The sequence below is a fragment of the Pteronotus mesoamericanus genome, unplaced genomic scaffold, assembly GCF_021234165.1.
Source record: "Pteronotus mesoamericanus isolate MK-2021 breed Mesoamerican mustached bat unplaced genomic scaffold, CSHL_Meso_final contig_59, whole genome shotgun sequence".
NCBI lineage: Eukaryota > Metazoa > Chordata > Mammalia > Chiroptera > Mormoopidae > Pteronotus > Pteronotus mesoamericanus.
The window spans coordinates 6,618,527-6,638,517 of NW_026555206.1; the positions used below are offsets into that span (position 1 = coordinate 6,618,527).

General features: G+C 40.9%; 1 protein-coding gene and 1 pseudogene across 2 annotated transcripts in view; one reads left to right on the forward strand and one right to left on the reverse strand.

Annotated features, from left to right (window-relative positions):
* Window positions 1–9,129, forward strand: part of LDB3 (LIM domain binding 3) — a 62,727-nt gene extending 53,598 nt beyond the window's left edge. For both annotated transcript variants that reach the window (XM_054580471.1, XM_054580473.1), the window contains exons 13-14: window positions 1,155–1,270; window positions 6,133–9,129. In XM_054580471.1, coding sequence (XP_054436446.1) covers window positions 1,155–1,270; window positions 6,133–6,222 — 206 coding nt within the window. In that variant the 3' untranslated portion in view covers window positions 6,223–9,129. The remainder of the gene's footprint in view (window positions 1–1,154; window positions 1,271–6,132) is intronic.
* A 9,470-nt stretch (window positions 9,130–18,599) lies between these two features.
* On the reverse strand, window positions 18,600–19,986 carry LOC129076312 (E3 ubiquitin-protein ligase MARCHF8-like; annotated as a pseudogene).
* Window positions 19,987–19,991: the final 5 nt, after the last annotated feature.

The window sequence follows — 19,991 nt, forward strand, 5'->3', positions numbered from 1 at the left end:
GAGGAAAGTTCTTGTGGTAGTGAAGCCCAGGACCTGGCCATGTGTCTCAGCCTTGTGACTCTGCCCAGGCCCTTCACCTCTTTGATCTCCAGTTTCTTCATCCACAGAATAAAACAAAACAAAATAGAAAAACAGTGATAATTCAATCTCTGAGGGATTTTGCAAAGGTTTATTTCATTCATTGATTTATTGATTTACTGATTTATCCATTCACTCATTCATTCAACACGTGTGTTAGGTGCTGACTTGTGTGCCAGGCACTGTGCTGGGAGTACAAAGACCTTGACATTGAGACACCAGTTAATAATACCATCCTTGTGAGAATGCTCAGTAAACTATAAAGCATTATAGAAATAATATTGGTATTACTATCTCCTTGGCTGGGGGAGGGTGCGGGGTATATGTCCCAGCAAAGTGGCTCAAATATTATTTCCAGTAGTGAAAATTTGTTATTAAAACAAATGCCCAGAGCCCTGGCTAGTGTAGTTCAGTTGGTTGAGCGACATTCTGCAAACCAAAGGTCACAGGTTCAATTCTTGGTCAGGGTACACGCTTGGGTTCCAGGTTCAGTCCCTACTTGGGGCGCATGCAAGAGGCAACCTATTGATGTTTCTCTCTCATATCAATGTTTCTCTCCCTATCTTTTTCTTTCCCTTCCCCTCTCTCTGGAATCAATAAAAATAAAAAATATTTTAAAAATACCCAATAACAGAAGAATGACCTTGCAAAGAGCTTCTATAACCATTAAAAATGTTAAGGGCTCTCTTTCATCTAAAATAAGCATAGCTGCTGAGAAATATCATGTTTTCCTTTTTTCTGTGATTAGTTTGTTTGGGCTATAAGAGATGACAAAAACAGAGGAGAAAACCACCCTGCAGAAAGTTAATGAGAATGTGAGAAAGTGTTTGCAAATCAAACTAGCACAGGATGGTGACTAAGCCTGAATCTGCACAATACAAGTGCAAATTACTGGAAAAGGGGGAAAAATCTTGTAACTGAATATTTTGTCTGCAAGATGACAAGTAACGAATTGGGTTTCACCCAGTGGCCCTAGCCCAGTGACTTGAGGGGTTGCCCTGACATTGGGTTGATACGGTCAGGTCGCTCCTCCTAGCCTGCCTGGGTGCAGGTCCTCACTCTGCCTTTCATTTCAGACTATGTCAACCTGTTCAGCACCAAGTGTCACGGCTGCGATTTCCCTGTGGAGGCTGGTGACAAGTTTATTGAAGCCCTGGGGCATACCTGGCATGACACCTGCTTCATTTGTGCTGTATGTTTTTAGCCTGGGGTCTGACTTTCTGAGAAGGGGCAGGAGGGACCAAGTGGGCCAGATGACCAACACTGTACATCCTTTTAATTCTGGCATTCTAAATTTCTGATCACTTTTAAAGGCTGGCAAGTACCATGATGCCTTGTCACTGTTGAACAAAATTTTATTACTGATAATTTTTATAAACCAGAATGGCCTTGTTACGCTCCATTTTATTAAGGACAACAGAGTGTCCCATATCTGCTCACTGGCATTATTCTTAGTAGGTGGAAGCAGTGAATGATGCTTGGATTTAAAGAGAGGTGGGTAACTTCCTATAGTTACAAGTTATTTTAGATACAATGAGGTGATTCAAGGGTTTCCCCTTAAATTTTCACCAGGAACACTAGATTGGAGTTTATTGACTAATCCCATGAAAAGCTGAGATAAAGTTTCTTTTGATACAACCTTTGGAAAGTAGGACTGAATATCATTTCATTTTCCAAGGCTCTTGTTCTTGGTATGTAGTTGCCAGGAGATAAGCCCTACATTAACTGTTAACCATGTGTAATTTATTTCTGCTAAACAACCAGGCCATTTTTACCACAAGAGTTTGGCATTTTCCTTTCAAGGGCTTTGGGTTGGGGAGAGCACATGGCAATGAGCCTAGTGACATTTAGATTCTGCATTAGTTAGGAAATAGACATTCCTGATAAGCCTTGTAATGGTAGTCTGTCATTGACTAAACTTTATTTGGGAAAATTAATGTGTTACTACTACTTTAGTTTTATCAGAGCTGATCAAGGTAAATTTTGGGAATGTATGAAAGATCTGTATGTTTAAACTTGAAGAATTTTTATAGACTTATGACTTAGGACATCCCAGGTCATAAAGTTTACTGCAATATACTTCAGATTTTACAATTCATTTCTATACTTCCCCCTTGCAATTAGTGGGGTGCACTCTATTCGCTCTGTGCATTAGTCTGCTAGGTCTGCCATAACAAAGTATCATAAACTAATGTCTTAACAATAGAAATGTATTCTTTCATAGTTCTGGGGGCTAAAAGTCCAAATCCAAGGTGTTACCAGAGCCATCCTTTCTCTCCTAACTTCTGGTGTTTGCCAGCAGTCCTCAGTGTTTCTTCACTTATAACTGCATGACTCTAGTCTCTGGCTCCATCATCACATGGCTGTTTGCTTGCTGTGTGTCTGTGTCTTCACATGGCATCCTTCTTTCTGTGTGTGTCTGTCTTTGTGTGCTTCTCTTATAAAGAATGCTGGTCATATTTGATTAAGGGCCGACCTTACTCCAGTATGATCTCATCTTAACTTATATCTTGATTACATTTCCAAGACCTATTTCCAAATGAAATCACTGCTGTGTCCCTGTGCTGAGTGATCTGGAAGTACTGGGTGTTGGGACTTCAACATGAATTTTGGGGGACACAATTCAATCCCTAACAGTGATTTTCCAGATCTCTAAATAGATTCTCTAGTTGCCTTTCACAGTCCTTTAAATACAGCAGGGCCTCTACTCCAAAGAGGGACAATGATATAAATATACTGGTTTTGGGGTTGTCCCCTATAGAGCCATAGCTAAGCAAGACAGAGAATATGGCTCTCTGACCCTTACATTCAAGCCATGGCTTGTCTGATCCTAAGATGCTGCCTGCAAGTCTGGTTACCCAGCTTCTAGAAGGAGACTTGGAGAAGGTCCAGGGAAGACAGTGGCACAGAAGACCTGTTCTCCTAGGACAGGCTGATGAGAGTCTGTGTCGCATGGAGAGGTAACCATGGCAAAGGTGAGTGTGGGTCTGCTCCTTCAGGCCCGCTGTGTTTGGCTGAGTCACAATAGCACAGGCCTCAGAGTGAGACCAGAAGAAGCAGTAAAGCTTAGGGCTGTTTAGGCTGAGATTACAAATAAATTCTAGTCCGGTGTGAGAGACCCATAGCGCTGCCCAAAGGATCCACCCAAAGAAACCAGGCAGATCCAGGTTTCATCCTTTGGAGAATCAATAATGGAGAACAATTACGTCTTCCCCCAGTCTAGCCCTGTGTGATGCTCACTGTCCCATTAAGATATATCAAAGTGAAACACAGTTTTAATTTTTTGAAAACTTTGAGGGCTTTTTTGGGTCCTCTTTCTATCACTTTATATTTCCAAGTCATTTTTATTAGTGTATATTTTTCTATAACTTAAAAAAACTAGTAAGAAAGGAAGATAAGGACTAGCTCTTCCAGTTGAAGTGCCGATTTTTCCATCATTCATATCTTAGGAGAGCACCTCCTTTAGGCTAATTCAAATTACCAAGTTTTCAGGGTATAAGAGCAGTCCAGAACTCCACCTTCAAGGAATTTAGAATCGTGAAAGGAAAACAAAGCTAACATGTACAAGCAAATAAGAAACAGAACAAGACAGCGTCTTAAAGTCTCAAGCACATAAAATGAAGGCTTAGAAAGGGCAGTGTGGGTCAGCTCCTGTCTGCCTTAGGCACTTGAGTTCCAGGGAAAGAATTTGGGTCTTACATTACTGAGAGAAAGCTGTCTTACTGGCCCCTTGTTTCCTCCAAGTTTAGTTGGTTTCTAGCCCTTCCACAGCAGTGTGGGTATCAGGAGGGGACTGGTGGCGGTGCAACTTCTGTGGGCAGTCCTAAGAGCTGCTGCACCTGACCTGTTTCATTGCCTTCCACTCTCTGGTCAGCACTGTCCATGGCCTCTACTCCTTCGCAGCCAGGCCCTGATGCTACTAGACCTTGGAGCTTGGAAAGTGGGTCATCCCTGCTGTGTCCTTGTGCTGAGGCCTCCTCCACCATGAAGCCAGCTTGCATCCTCCCTGCCGTCTCCTGGCCCAAAACACTGAGCACAACCTCTCCATGAGAGTTCCTGCCCTTAGCTCCATCTTATTAGTGAGCCACCTCTGAGGCTCTGGCCATTCCTGACTCCTTGGTTTTCGGGCCCCCAAAATGCTCCCTAGCCTGACTCAACTCAGAGTTCTCCCAAGCAACCAGCAGTGTTGCAGACCACTTCTTGCCAACTCACTCCAGAGCTGCCTTTTTTATCTCCCATGAAATCTACCTTCAGTTGACTCTTGAGTGCTACCTTCTCATATTTGGCTCCAAGTTGTCATCAGCAGCTGGAGGCCACCACAAGAGCCTGGTTACACTCAACATGATTGTATCCACCTGGGATGTTTTCAGACACTTTCATGTCATGATCTTCCAGAGTCCATTGGCATCTCTGTGTGATCCCAAGTATAACATCCTCAACTGGCCATCAGAGCCTTACACTTGGGGCCACCGTGATGCCACTTTTCTTTCCAGTTCTCTTGGGGTAGAGACATGCTCACTGACTCAAGCTCATCTCAATAGGGTGATTTCTCTATCCTCATGCCTCTCCATACATGGGAACTCCACCTGCACTTCTTTAGCCAATGTTGGTGTCCTGGATGTAGCCCTCAATTCGACTCCCCGTTAGAGATCCTCATTGCCTTCTCTGAGGCTGGCGCTAACCCCAGCTAATGTGACTTCCCCGTTGACTCTGACACATTGGCATTATTGCCTTCCCAGGGCCATACCTACATATTGGTAGGCTAAAAAACTTGGAGGGCTGCTTCTACACAAGTTTGTAAACCAAGAACAACTTCAAATAAACACAGCCCCTCTCTGCTGTGGGCTGTGGGGAAAATGAGCTTAGAATTGAGTCCTGCAGACCTGGACATGGGTTCCCAGCTTTACAGCTTACTGGGTCTGTGACTTAAACAAGACACTTGGGCTCCCTGAGCCTCCTTTTTTCAGTTGTGAAAAAGGAGAAAATATGCCTATCCCATGAGGTTTCTGTGAGGATCAAATGAGATCATGCACACAGAGTACCTGACATGCTGCTTGACCCACAGTACCTCAACGAGTATTACTTAGCTCCCTTCTTTCAGTGATGTCTCCGTATGTTGCTACCATGGGATTATATCATTTTGCCTCTTTTTTTATGTAATATTTTCCCTGCATTCATTTTCTACATTCAGTTTATCTTTTTCATGGTGGCATTCCATTGGAAAAATGTACCATAAACATTTATTTAGTCATCCCTATTGAAAGAAATTTTAGTGGCTTGTTTTTAGTTGAGCACACATTGCTTTCTTGTCTGCGCAGTAGTTTCTGCAAGATAGAATTCTCCAGAGTAGGATTACTGGGGTACAGGGCAGGCACATCTTTATGGCTCCTCTTACTGTTGCCATATCCCCCCATAGGGGACTGAGATAATTCATGTGTCCCTAGGCACAGGTGGGCCTGATTCCCTTTTGGCATTGCTGACTTTTGATTACTTTTTTTTTTTTTCACTTTTTAGCTATAGTTATATAAAGTTATAGGTGACAAGCTATTGGAGCCTTTTTTGTTTTTGGTTTTTTAAAAATTTTACTAAGTTAATAGGTCTCTAGTGGTATTTATGAAGGTTTTATTTTTCCTTTAATTATGAATAAGGATAATTTTTTTGATGTGTTAGTTTACTAATGGTTTTTCTTTAGATGTTGATCATCTCTGTGGATATTGACTTATGAACTTGTATTAATTCCTTGTTAATTTTTGAATAGCATCAGTTGGTCGTCATTGTGTATATTTTCTCTATTCCATTAAATTTAATTAATTTGACTTAATTTGAGTTTTCTTCCATGTCCCTCTTTGGAAAGCTTAAACTTTATATAATTTAATGCATCTGATCTATCTTAGTTGTTAAGGATTTATAGTGGGGAGAGATAGCTGTTGCCTTTCCTCCCATCTGCATGTGACAGTGCTTTTTCTTAAAGAGGTGACTGAAATCTTTGGCTCAAGTTCCCCTGCCTCATGGCCTGCAAGGCCCTTTCTCATAGCAGTCTGTTTTCTGTCCCAGGTATGCCATGTGAATCTGGAGGGGCAGCCATTCTACTCCAAGAAGGACAAACCCCTGTGCAAGAAGCACGCGCATGCCATCAATGTGTAGGGAGCCTGGGGCACCTGATGTGGACAGGCAGGAGCTGCTCCTGCCTCTGGCAACAAAGGATTCAAGAAGGCTGATGTTTCTTTTTGGAGGAAAGAGGGAAGACAGGAAGCAACTGAGCTCTTTTGAAGTATAATTTTAGTCCTTTCTTCTATACACAGATTGTGTATTTGCATAGTTCAGACTAGAAGCCAAATGAAGATTCCTAAACCAAGTTAGTAATTAATCCAAGACTGGAATTGTACTTTCAGACATTTAGGACAGAATTCCAAGAACTCAAAAGTGAAAAACAAAAAGTAACTTTCCCAAAGTGATATACTTCCCGAAGTCAGCAGAGCAGGGACCGAGCTCAGGGCAGTCAGGGAGAATCTGAAGCATTCTGTGGAATTCTCTAGAGCCCTTCTGACAAGTGAAATAAAGTGCCAAACAGTCTGTGCTGCAGGGTATTTTTAGCGCCAGAGTTGAGAGATTGTTAGCTCAGATCAATGGGGCTTTCCTCACCAAAAAAAGAAGTATTATTCCATTACTAGTGTCAGGGAGCTACCTCCGAGCATCAAGACTTCAGTCCTTGAACAGAGTTGAACATTCTAAAGGGAGCCCAGACATGCAGAATGATGTCTTCTGGGAGCCAATGGGCAATTGACTTGGCTTCCGGGAGGGCTCTGGCTCATGCTGCTGACAGCTGCCCTCTTTCAGACCGAAATATCCAATGTCCCAGAAGGCTTACCTCCTTTTTGAATTGCTACAGGAAAGTGAAATTGGATTTTTCCAGTTTTGCTTTGCTGTGTGTGAGAAATGATTATGAAATGACTCTGGCTTCTGTTTGGTCTTTGTTTTGCTTTATGAGGTTCGTTAGCATGAATGTCCAGTCATATATTTTGCTCCCAGTCCTATGCTCACTTATGAAGTCTTCCTCAGCACTGCTTCACCAACAGGCTTAGTGACCTGTGAAAAAGAAGAGACAGTGTCTGACACAGGATGGCAGCATAGGCTGAGAACATACCCAAACTCTGGGTGGGGAAGAGGAAACTTAAATTCTGCCAACCTCAGTCAAAATGCATGAATTGGCGGGACCTCCCACTTTAGATCAGCCCCATCCTTCTCATATGTTCCTTTAAATATAGCACACTGGTTATGTATCATTCATTGTGTTGACTGCTGGAAGGAAAAGATGGACTGATATATACTCATTTGCTATTTTGACCAATATTTTGAAAATATATCAACTGGGTTGATCTAGCAATTATTTAAGTATTTACTGTAATAGACTTGGGTCTTCTCACTTTTTTAAAATATTAGTGTGAGTATGTGTTACGTAAGCATTTTGAAGATGTTCGGGGATAAAAAGAGAAGCTTTAGTTTCTGAGGTTGGAAATGATATATAGTCTCTTTCCCTTTCAGGAAACACTGTTATTATGCTCATTGAACATGGCATTGAAGTAAGCAGTTTGAGTGGATGTTTCTCACTTGAGCACAATAGTTAGGCACTCTCCCAACTTACTGCTACTCTCTTCTCACTCCTGTTTTGGATTTTCTCTTTGCACGCTTGAAATCTTTTATGAGAATGCATTAGAACACTTTTTCGTCTGAGAACTGAGCTTCCAGAGGACTGCCATAGGTCCCTTTCTACCTGCATAGGTCCCTTTTCCCCAAGGGAGAAGGAAGCAGCTAGATGTGTCCCTAGCAAAAAGACTGTTTCTTTCCAAGGGTAAAGCCACCAGATCAAAATGTGCTCCTGCCACAGGCCCTTATTTAACTTGGTGCTGTGAGAAAGTGAATATAAAGCACCAGGCGGGGTAAAATCTGTGTGAAGTGCCTGGAGATTTTTCAGGAGTTGCACACAAGTACCTTGGAGCATTCTGCTATTTTTGGAAAGTTAAAAAATGCAGGGACAAGGAGGTTGCTGACTGTACAGAAAGGCTCTAAGCAGGTTTTCTCTTTAAAAAGAAAAGAACCAAAACTATTAAATGATCAGGGACTGGTCATAAGGAAAGGTGAAAAGTTCCCTAGAGTTAAGTTTCCAAAAATATCTTTTAAAAAGGGTCTTTACACACACACACACACACACACACACACACAAAATCATTAAAAAGTATGTGATCATTAAAAAGAAAAGTGAAATATCTCAAAGTAGAACTTCATCATAGTCATTTATTGGATTAGAACTAGAGCTAGTCAGAGTTAGTGTAGATTCTGAAGGACTCTATTATTTACCAAAACACCAAGCAAACAAAAAATTGTTTTAAAGGTAGCGGGGAAAGGAGGTAGTTCTAAATATGGTTCTCTCCGTGTTTTTAAGTTTGGCATGGCATCAGGATTAAGGCCATTTCTAGTTCAAGCTAACATCATGGATGGCCTGCAACACCAAACAGTTTTTAATAGTTCATGGTGGGGAGTACACTTTGGATCTACGGATCTTGTCTCCTTATTGCTGACATTTATTTAACCTTTATAAACATTAACTTTTTGCACCTGAGTGACTTGTATTTGCAGTGTTTGTGTTAGGAATCTAGCTTTTATAATGTTAACTTTTCAACCCATGTACTTTTGCTTTGGGATTTTTTAAAAATTTTACGATTTTAGAAGTGGAATATAGTGTGTTAGAGGTGTGCAAAAGTATTTCGCATGTTTTTCTTTTTTTTGCCCATGTGGATTTTACTTTTTAGCAAAATAAAACCCAAAAAAGACTGTGCAAATACAGTTTTCTGTGTAGTTTTTTCATGTGACACCAAAAGTAGGTTTTCTCTATATGGCCATCAATAAAGTTCAAGAGAAAACAAAATGCCCTGTGGAGAAGAAACACATACAGCGCACTTGCTCTGTTGGCTGTGTGGCCTAGAGGCATTTTTATGTGAATAATACATATAATGCATACAAAGGGATTTTCCAGGTAAATAATAAACTGAAGACCAGGTTTTGCCTTTTCTTTTTGGAAAGCTTTATTTATTTAACTACTTGGTGGTAAAATATTTCATATTTATTTTTATTTCACTCTGAATGATTTCATTTCTGGAAAAGTTGCTGTATTTTCTACTGTATTGTTAGTTTTCAAATAAGCTGAGAGAAAAATCCTCTCACTGCATTTAAAAAAGTATAATGGAGACACTTCGAGGGTACTCTGCTTAACAAAACCAGTTCTTTTCCAAAGTGTTCTGTTTCCAGGCATTACTTGAAAATAGAGGGAAAATTTTAACAATTTGACTTTGAACATCTGAATCAGATTTTAAAAGAGCTGTGCAATTACACGTAGAAATAAAATCTCAGAGTCACAGAATTTAGATTTAGAAAGAAACTAAGAGATCATCTGGACATTTTTCAGATGAGGGAACTGAGGCTCAGTAAGGGAAGGGGGCTTTCCAACACATACAACCAGCTAGGGAGGCAGCTGGTGCAATGGAATAAACAAGGACTTGGACATGGCAAACCAAGGTTTTTATCAAGACTAATCTGATACTACCTAAGTGACACTGGGAGTCTTGCTAAGCCTGCCTATTTACCTGAAAATGAAGGTAGTAACACCTGCCTCACAATGATATATTGAGAACTGACTGTAATAACTTTTGGAAGAATATTGCAATATAATTGTTAGTCATTATTATCACCAGTAGAGTGGGTCAGAAACCAAAGCCTTCACTCCTTCACTTAATTTTCTTAATTCCTCCAACTTCTCCATCCAGAAAAAATATATTGGGAAAACCAGCAGCAAGCACAAATACTACAAAAATAGCCCAGAAGTATGAACCAGATAGCTCAGAATTTGATATAATTACAGTAGTACCCCCTTATCCATGGAGGATACGTTCCAAGATCCCATAATGGATGCTTATGTATACTGAACCCTATACATACTATGTTTTTTCCTATGTAAACATGTGATGAAGTTGAATTTATAAATTAGGCACCGTAAGAAATTAACGACAATAATAAAATGGAACAATTATAACAGTATACTGTGATAACTGTTATGTCAATGTGGCCTCTCTCTTACAATATCTTATACTGCACCTATAATGTGGATATGCTAGACAAAAGGATGACTCACAGCTCAGGTGAGATTTCCTCATGCAGCTCACACAATTTAAAACTTATTGTTTATTTCTAGAGTTTTTCATTTAATATTTCTAAATCAAAATTGACTGTGGGTAACTGAAACCACAGGCAGAGGACATGGATAAGGGGGCTACTGCACCTTGTACCAAAATTCTGATCTCTTCACTGGGATTTGTGGACAGAATAAAAATTGCTTATTCATTTGCTCACCTATTCATTCTTTCAACAAATATTTATTGAGTCCCCACTATGTATCAGGAACTGCTCTGGACACTGGAAACATGATCGTGAATAAAACAGGCAAAATATACTGTTTTTATGAAACTTAGATTCTAGTGGTTTAGAATCAGCCAAACAAAATAAATAATTAAATTATGTTGGGTTAGTTCTGAGGAGAAAAACTGACTATTTAAAGCTTCTCTATAGGATAACACTGGCATTCAGCTGGGCTTAGACCCATTAATAATAAAGACATGGCATGAAGAATGGGTTTTGGATCAAATGTTAAGAAATAGCTGCATTTGCTGTTCACCCTAGATATTCACAGTACACATATATGAGCTGAATGAGTACTCAGTCCCTCAATAAAAATGAATGTTTCACTTATGTGAATACAGAATATGGAGCTCCAAGTTGGAAAATACTCCCTGAACTTTGGGTTTAGACCTTTCTGAGCTCTAGCTTTCCCAGGACAACCCTAATGTCAAATAATCTTTCTTCATGTTCCACTTAAATGCTTAAACCTTTTCTACAACTTGGGCAGTAGGTGGGTTTGTGTATATATATAATAGACTTTATTTTTAGAGAAGTTTTAGGTTCACAGCAAAATTGAGCAGAAGGCACACAGGTTTCCCATACACCTGACCCCACTCATGTATAACCTCCCTTGTTATGAACATCTCCCACAAGATCAGTGCATTTATAACAATTGGTGAATCTATGTTGACACATCATTATCACCCAGAGTTAATAGTTTACATTAGGGTTCACTCTGGGTGTTACACCTTTTATGGGTTTGAACAAATGTGTTAGAACATGTATCCACTATTATAATATCATATAGAGTTGCCCTAAGCATCCTCTGTTGAGGAGGGAGCCAGACTCTGATCCTGGAGAGCCCATCCCGGGGTCGTCACAGATGGAGTAAATAAAATAAGTCATTCTAGACACTTCTCTGTCTGCTAGGGAAAGAGGTGGCACTTCCCTCTGGTGGAGAAGGCCCCCAGTCTCTGTTTCCAAAGGCTTTTATTGAAAGGGTTATCAGTGGGGCTAGGTAGTAGGAATGTACAGGTGATCTCATTACATCAGTATGTTAATGTTTACAGAGGATAGATGTTTTGATGAAGACAAATGTCAGGAACACATCGATTTACATGGGTGCAAGAGGAGATGAGTAAACATGAAAGCGCCAAAGGGTTTAGGGTCAGGGTCTGTGAATAATGTAAGTTTTCTTCCCAGCATGAGCTGGTTATCATAGCTTTTGAGGAAAAAACAAAGCATGTTTCAAAGAATTTACTTCTAGGCCTGATTTCCCCCAGGAACCACCAGATCCAGTTTAGGGCTGTCTCCAGTATTGTTTCAAACCTGAGCCAGGCAGGGGATCAGTCAGCTGCCAAGAGATAAGGAGAGACTTCTTTCAGATAGAATGAGGACCCCTGCCACATCAAAGCTGAGGGGGGTCTTTTTGCCCTTCCTCTGTGTCCCCCAAGTTCTTCTCTGATGCCCATATGGCTGTGCCTGTCTTAGGTTGCCCCTGCCATCAAGGGGTCTTACCCATCATTCACTAACCAGCCATCCTTCAGAGCCAATCAGAGGGATGTGAGGGAGGCAGGGGCTGTGCCTCTGTCTGGGGGACATATTTTGTCTCCTCAGTGGCCTATTTTCCCAAGGCCTTCTTGCTTAGTTCTGCCTTTGGGCCCTCTTGCCTGTTGGTGGGGCTACAGTCCCTGAAACCAGATGGGATGTTTCCCAACACTCTGTGTTCCATTTATTCATCCCTAGCTCCCTTTTAATCCCTCACAACCACTGATCTTTTTACTGTCTCCATAGTTTGGTTTTTTCTAAAATGTCATATATTAAGAATCGTAAAGAGTGTAGCCTTTTCAAATGGACTTCTTTCACTTAACAGTATGCATTTACTTTTCTCCATGTCTTCTCATGCCATGAGAGCTCATTTCTTTTTAGCTCTGGGTAACATTCCAGTAGTCTATCTTTTCATTCCATAAACGTTCGGTAAGTGGTTAGGCTTTGTTGTAAGGAAGGAGGATGACAATACAGGCAAGGTTCCTGCTTTCATAGAGCTTACACTTTAAGGGGAAGAAATTAGAAATAAACACATGATACATAATTAATATAATTTGAGATAGTCAGTGCTATGGAAAAATAAACAGAGTGTTGTGTTGGAGGCTGGAGTAAGCTACTTTTGGTTAGATGGTCAGGGGAGACCTTGCTTGGGAGGTAACATTTGGGCTGAAGACTGAATGATGTGAAGAAACCAATTACACCAAAGTCTGTGGTAGAGTGTTCCAGATTAAGGGGAAAATAAGTGTGAAGGTTCAGGCTTTGAGAGCACAGGAGGGAGAGGGCAGTGGCAGGGGAGAAAGAGAGCACTGAGGGCCTTGCCGACCATGGGAAGACCTGCCAGAGAATGCCTTCACATGCCTGCTCTTGCAGAGAGAGGAAATATTTCCCTACGAGAACCTCATTGTTGATAAGAGAATGAATTTGTTTTCCCTATGAGACTTGCACTTGAAAAAAATTTCATAGCTGTTCATCAAGGTAGTTCTGGATGAATATGGCAAAGTTGACTTGGTTCTAGGCAGTTGTTCAAGTCTGGGATAACTGAGTTCTGTGTGGGTATGGCACAGAACTGATTTCTTAAATCTGGGAAACACAGACCTATGCTTGAACCCACACCCACACAAATGCTTGTATATACAGACAAACACATTTTTTGTTTAATTATAATCACACTATAAATACTGTTCTTAGACTTGTTTCCTTTTAAAAACAATTTATTTTAGGTGGATTGCTTTGTAAGTTATATAAATATCTAAGCAATGTGCTGTATACCTGCAACTAATATAATATCAAATGTCAATTGTAATTGAAAAAAAAATTTTTAAATAAATAAATAAAGCTGCTTTGAAACTATGAACTTCACTATTTGATTCCACTTAAACCTCTGTGAAATACAAGGTCTGCCCAGAAAATATCCAGTCACTTACTGTGGAAGACAGAGACATTTATTGAAGAAGACACAAGATACAAGAAACATTGTACATAGGACAATGATGCCTCAGTTCCCTTCAAAGTAGGCACCTTGGAACCTCACATAGTTCTCCCAGTTGCCATCAGCTACTCCATCACATTTTCTTGAATCTCACTGAAGGTCTGAAATCTCTTCCCTTTCAAAGGGGATTTTAGTTTTGGGAAAAGCCAGGAGTTGCGGGGTGCCAAATCTGGGCTGTTGGGGGGCTGAGTCACATGGGTGATTTGATGTTTTGCTAAAAACCTCTGCATAAGATATGATGCATAAGTAAGCACATTGTCATGATGAAGCTGCCAATCACCAGTTGCCCATAGCTGTGGCCTTCTGCATCATCTGAATAGTTTCTGAGGAGGACTGCACAAGCTTAAAACAAAATCTGATGCAGGTTCATAGCTCTGCTTGCTCAGACATTTCGAATGCAATGGTCACACAGTACATGTGCTCAGTTAATGGTGTCCCCACTGACTAATAAAGTGAAGTTTTCATTGTTCACACATATGCATTCCAGTCCACTCTCCTTGGCTGCCAGGTTGCACTGATGTTCTTGTTATATTAACCATGGTTAGACTTTTTGTGGGCAGACCTCATGTATATTCAGAATCACCTGAGAAATAACGATCATGAGTTAATCTGCTTACTGAGCTTGTGGAATTCACTTTGCCATTAATTTTGTCAAGGCAATCAACTACTTTTCTGAACCTTTAAATATATATATATCTCAGTATGGTATTATCCTTTGAATACTAGGCTCACATATTCAGGTTTTGCTCTACTGCCTCACCTGCTGTCCCACAGCCATCACCAAGTCCGCTTGTTTCACGTGTTGGAGGAATGATCATATGTATGGTCTTCCTATCCTTCCTTCTGGAACAGACCCTGACCCTTTAGGGACGCTGATTAGCTGAAGAAGTGGGTTTGTGAACCAAATCACAACAATCAGAACCTTTCTCTGAGATTTTGTTAAAACTGGAGCTTGGAGAGAGAGATTCTCTTCTCTCAGTGGTGGTTAAGCTGGAAGAATGTGAGTGTGAAGGCTCTCTGTTCCCTCCTGTGTGGAGAAAGTTTGCCTGTGGTGGGAGAGAATAAAGTCCATAGTCACCGAGAAGCAAAGATTAGAAATGAGAGGGAGAGAATGTTCTGCCAATATGAGGTCTCCTGGATCTAGTTGTTCCTGGAGCTCCATGCCTACCTTTTCCTTGGTTTAATAAATTTCCCTTTGATTCTTGAGCTTGTTTAGATTGAGTTTCTGTCATGTGCAACAAAAACAATCTCAATACAATTGCCCGATGCTGAATTCAGGATGGTGGGGATCTTTAAGTTCCCATAATATCACTCATCTTACCATGCCAACCCATCTAAACACACAAACAGAGTTCTTTTTATTAACATTGTTTTGAGACAAATTCCATAGTCCCGCTGCCCTATTCTTCTGTGTAGGAATTCTGGAGCTGCTACTGGCTAAATTTACTACTGTACCACCCAACCAGCTTCTCCTCTTATATGCTTTCTTTTGGTGAATTGTAGGCACCACCCAGTCATTGTAACTAGAAATCTGGTAGTCATCTAAGTCTCTTGCTTCTCCTACAACTACTCCTTCTGACATCCAATAATTACAAGCTGCCAAATTTAGTTCCTGAATCTGTTTTCTTCTCTCCATCCTCAAAACTCCTTTCTGCCTTCAGACTTCTCACCTTTACATTATTTCACTAGCTTCTTAACTGACCTTGTTGTCTCCATTCTACCCTACCTACCCCTAACTCATGCCCCATACTGCAGCTAGAGAGACCTCTTCCAAAATAAATCTGACTATATAACGGTCCCACTTAACACTCATAAATGGTTCCCTAATATCCTTTGATAGAACTCAAATTAGCTGCATGCAAGACTCCACTTTCTGGGCCCCATTGCCCTCTCTAGCTTCTTAACCTGTCATGGACCCACCTTCTCATAACATGACATCATCCTGGCCACTCTATGGATCAGCATTCCCTCCCCAGTATTTCCACAACACTCTTGTGATTTCACATCATTTAATAGTTGACTGTTTATGTATGCCTTTCTCATCTGTTAACACAGAAGCAGCAATGAGGAATGACTATTTGGAGTCCATTGATATAGTAACCAAATTGAATAACTGAATACTTTTCCATGGTAGTATATGCACTGGATTCTGTTTTTTGTTTTTCCACGTACAGTTAGGCATCATACCGGGGAAATTTAAAACTGATCATAAAAGAATGCCATTATTGTTATCACTTAGCTGGGAACTGAATTTCTTTTTTCACAAATTCTATTACACATCTTAAATATTTTACTAAGTAAATTCTAGTAGGCTACCTTTTCATTCGCAAATTAGTTATTCTCTTATCTAACTCCAACTCAAAGTCTATTTGATGCATAAAAGTAGGTATAAAGAGTCTATCTCAAAATACTTTTTAGATTCAGGGGAGAGGCAAACTTACAGGTTTTATCTTTTCCTTCTGATTAAGTTCTTGGGAATGCTGGAAGGTCCTAGCATTTGTGGAATAAGAATTGGTGCATAGCATTCAATGTATGCCTGCCGTAGAAGACGGAATGCAAATAATAAGGGTGATTTTATCTTGCATTAGTTATTGCTACAGAGATCCCTGCAGAGTCTCCCCCCACCCCATACTTATGATTTTCTGGTGAACTGCAGTCTAGAGAGGCATTGGAGAAAAGAAGGCACAAATTGGAGAACATGCAAGCCTAGAATCTAGGTCTTGTGGAGCCATCTCGAGGAAAAAGAATGTAAAATTTCAACCAAAATTAATTACGAAACTGAGTATTCATTTAGAATGGGAAGAAGGAATCACAACAATTACTGGAATCATGGATCTCTAGGTATCTTCTGGAATTTCTTTAGGCAAATTATCAGAAAAACTCACATAGGAATGCTCCCTGGAATCAATCTAACTTCTCCTCTCAATCTAGGACGTTCCAGCAATTCTCAGCATTCACAGAAGCCCTGTGAATAAAAGGAAGGAGCCCTGAAGCTTAAATTAAGCTTTATTAATTCCCTAGTAAAGCTACTCTGGACTTAGGCCAACAGAATGAAGGACACAGCCATTTTGGGATTCTGATTCCCTGGGTCACACTCTGTTAGGAACTCACAACGTTTGTCCAAGACTGTCTCCAGAACCAGAATCAAGACATGCTGTGGAGTTGGAAGAGTCAATCAGATTACTGAGTGAGGCAAGGCTGGAAATAACCCCTGCAGCTCACATCTTTTAACTGGTGATTATCTTTCTTCACCTTCTAGTTGAATCACCCCTCTCTTACAAGTGAAGATTTGGTGTGAAGGTAACTAAGACAGTAAGTAAGATGTTGAATATAGGCTGGAGGTTTAGGAGGAGAGATCAGGGTGTTGCAGAAAAAGCTCCAGATAATGGCTCAGACCTGAGCCATGGGTCCCGGGTCCTTTTGAATTGCTTGGAATGACTAAAATGACCAGAATCATCTCCTGGCTTATAGATCAATAACCAGAATGTGTCTTGAAAGAAAAGCAGTTTTTCATGTACCTTCTATGTGCCAAGTTCAGTGCTTGGCAAAGTTTATGAATCTTTTCTCATGAAATCTTCCTGGCCCTACTAGGTTGGGAAGCCAAAAATCAGATAGGTTAAAAACCATTCTCAAGAAGTACATTAGGACTGTATTCTCTCCAATAGGCACTTGATGTGAAGTCCTCTCCTTGGTGGAAATACCATATTCTCCCCAAAGTACCAGGAGAAGAGAGAGTTGAGTTAAGTTCACAAACATTCTGGAGACTCTACTTTCAGCCAGGCTTCATAGGAGTAGCTAAGTGTTGTGAATTCAGAGGTGAATGAGGCACAACCTCTGCCCTCCTAACAGAACTCATGGTCTGGTGGGAAAAATAGACAAGTTACCACATAATTTCACTATTATCTGGCAATAAATGTTTCTCCAGCTTTTTTACAAAGCAGAACTAAAAGCAAATGACAATAAACACTTGGCCTCTAGGCACCCTCTGCATTGTGAAATTTCTTTTATAATCTAATATTTTGGCTAAGAAAAAAATTATGTCTTTTGTTTTAAGTTATTTATCATTAGATAAAACTCCTGCCTTATAATTTCATGTAGTTCACACCCAATGGTACTCTGGTTTGAGAAGCAATGCAAGGAAAGTGATAGGAGAGAAATAAGCTCAGATGCTATGGGGCTATTCAGGAAGGACACTAATTCAGCCTGCGAATGGGCAGTGAAGGCTTTCTGAAGAAAATTCCTGAGCTGAGGCTGGAACAAAGAATTGGAGAGCAGCCCAAGCTGAAGTAGAACTCACATACTAATTACTGAACTGCACTGGGCCGTATTTGAAGTAAGGCTCATTAAGAGTTTTATAGTTTGTCCCTACACCCCTGTATGCAATCTCCTCAGTTGTGCAGAAAAATTGGGCTGTCTGGTTTCCTCTTTCCTGTGGCCTGAGAAAGGCTTCTGGATGATAAGCTGGGGGTAATTTTAGGGCTTGCCTCCTTTGTGTCAGTTGTAACTTCTCTTAGTGGTAACAGTCCTGTGCTACCCATTGTCCAGTGTCTGAAGACATGCTACGTATTTTGTCCAGTTTTTGAGTTGTTTAACTAAGGAGGGGAAATTTGGTCCCTACTACTTCATTGTGGCCAGGATTTTGAGGAGATAAATGTAATGAAAATGTATGCTCTTTCATTTTTAAAAATCATAATAGCTCACTGATTTTAGGGAATATGGGAAGTCAGGATTTGAATTTTAACAAATGCCTATGTACTTGATGGAGAAGACTCTAAAAGGAATATCATAATGCAGATAATAAAGCCAGGGACATACTTTTACATTTGGTTCTATATATCTTTGTAGATGAGTTTCATGTAAAACAGATATTATAACCAAATACTATAGTAAACTGATCCAAAACTCAGACCTAACAATAGCAATAATACAAAGAACTAATCTGAGATTAAGAAATGTGTTTTTTTTATTGTCCCAAGTCTTTTAATAAACACAGACTAGATGTCACGTTTCTTAGAATACAAAAGGCAACAGGGTTTTAGATCTGTTACAACATAAAAGAGATAATCGGGGTCATGAAGAGGAGGTTTCTTAACGAGACATTCTTTTAAATTCCAACCTTTCTGGACACATAAAATAAAATAAAGAGTCTTTTTTTGTAAAGTGCTGTTTGCTTAGTGAAATCCCTTGCCACCGTGACAGAGCACCATGGCCCATCTGCTCGAGAGAACTGACAGTGGCAGCACTGGCAGAGGGAGCTCACCGCCCCGGGCTCTCCTTAGTGAGGAGGGAGTCCTCGCCCCAGGGCTAGGCTTTCCCAGACACATTGTCCCAAGGTGGGAACTGGAAGAGTTGTACATCAGGGCCCGGGTGCCACCCTGCTCCTGTTCTTCCCTCAGGTTCGACATTTTACCTCTCGTTGTGCTCAAGACCATGGGCCAGCTCCCTGTCACGGTGTCCTGAGTCTCCCACCTTCCCTTCCCATAGATGTGCAGGTAGAGGTGCATTTCCAGGCATGTCCAGCCGATGTGAGAGCTTTCCAGGAGATTCCATGAGGGGGGTTTAGAGAAAGAGAAATCATTAAAAATAGTCACCTGCCCTGTACGTGCTGTTAAAGCATGTAAGAAAAGGTACACAACTGGAAGTAAACAATTTCTGTCAGCTGTTCATGGATGTCCAGGAAAACTATACCCTCCACACATTCAGATGTGAACGATTTCTGCTCCAGTGCCTTCAGAGTCTGTGCAACAAGAAGAGTTTGTGTCGGAATGACAGATTCCATGTCCATCTTTATTTTCAAAGTTGGGCTCTGTGAGCGCAGATTTTTTAAAAATATTCTTTTTGCTTGTGCCTGGACAGTTCTGAACAGAGATGACTCTGTTAGAAGCCTCGAGTCTCTTCCACAATTGCATATACACTTTGCACTGAACTACATAAAAAGGAGTCTGCCAGTAAAGCCAATGGCCACCACTACCAGTTTAGTCCAAAAGGCCCACTCTAAGATTCCTGTTGCCTGCCCCTGCTTGATTTTCTCAGTAGTGTGGTCGATAAGCACAAACAATGACCAGACCACGCAGGTGATGGCGATGACATCGAATGTCACTGAGCACATGATCTTCCTGCACTCACTGGCTATCATCTGCAACTTCTCCCATTTTCTCAAAGGCTTCAGCTTGGTCTCCATGATGAACTCATACTTGCAGAGCTCGCAGCAGCGTGTGTCAGAGCTCTTGATCCAATGCTGCAGGCAGGTCTGGTGCACGAAGTCCAGACTCCCTGTGCAGTGGCAGGGGGGTGATCAGAGGGCTCTCCTAGAAGAGGTGGCATCCTGGGATGGGATGGCAGAGACCTGATGCAGTGGCATGCTCATCACAGCCTCCTGTCTCCTCGTCGTCTTTACAGAAGAGAGTCTCCAGTGGGAGAGTCATTTTGG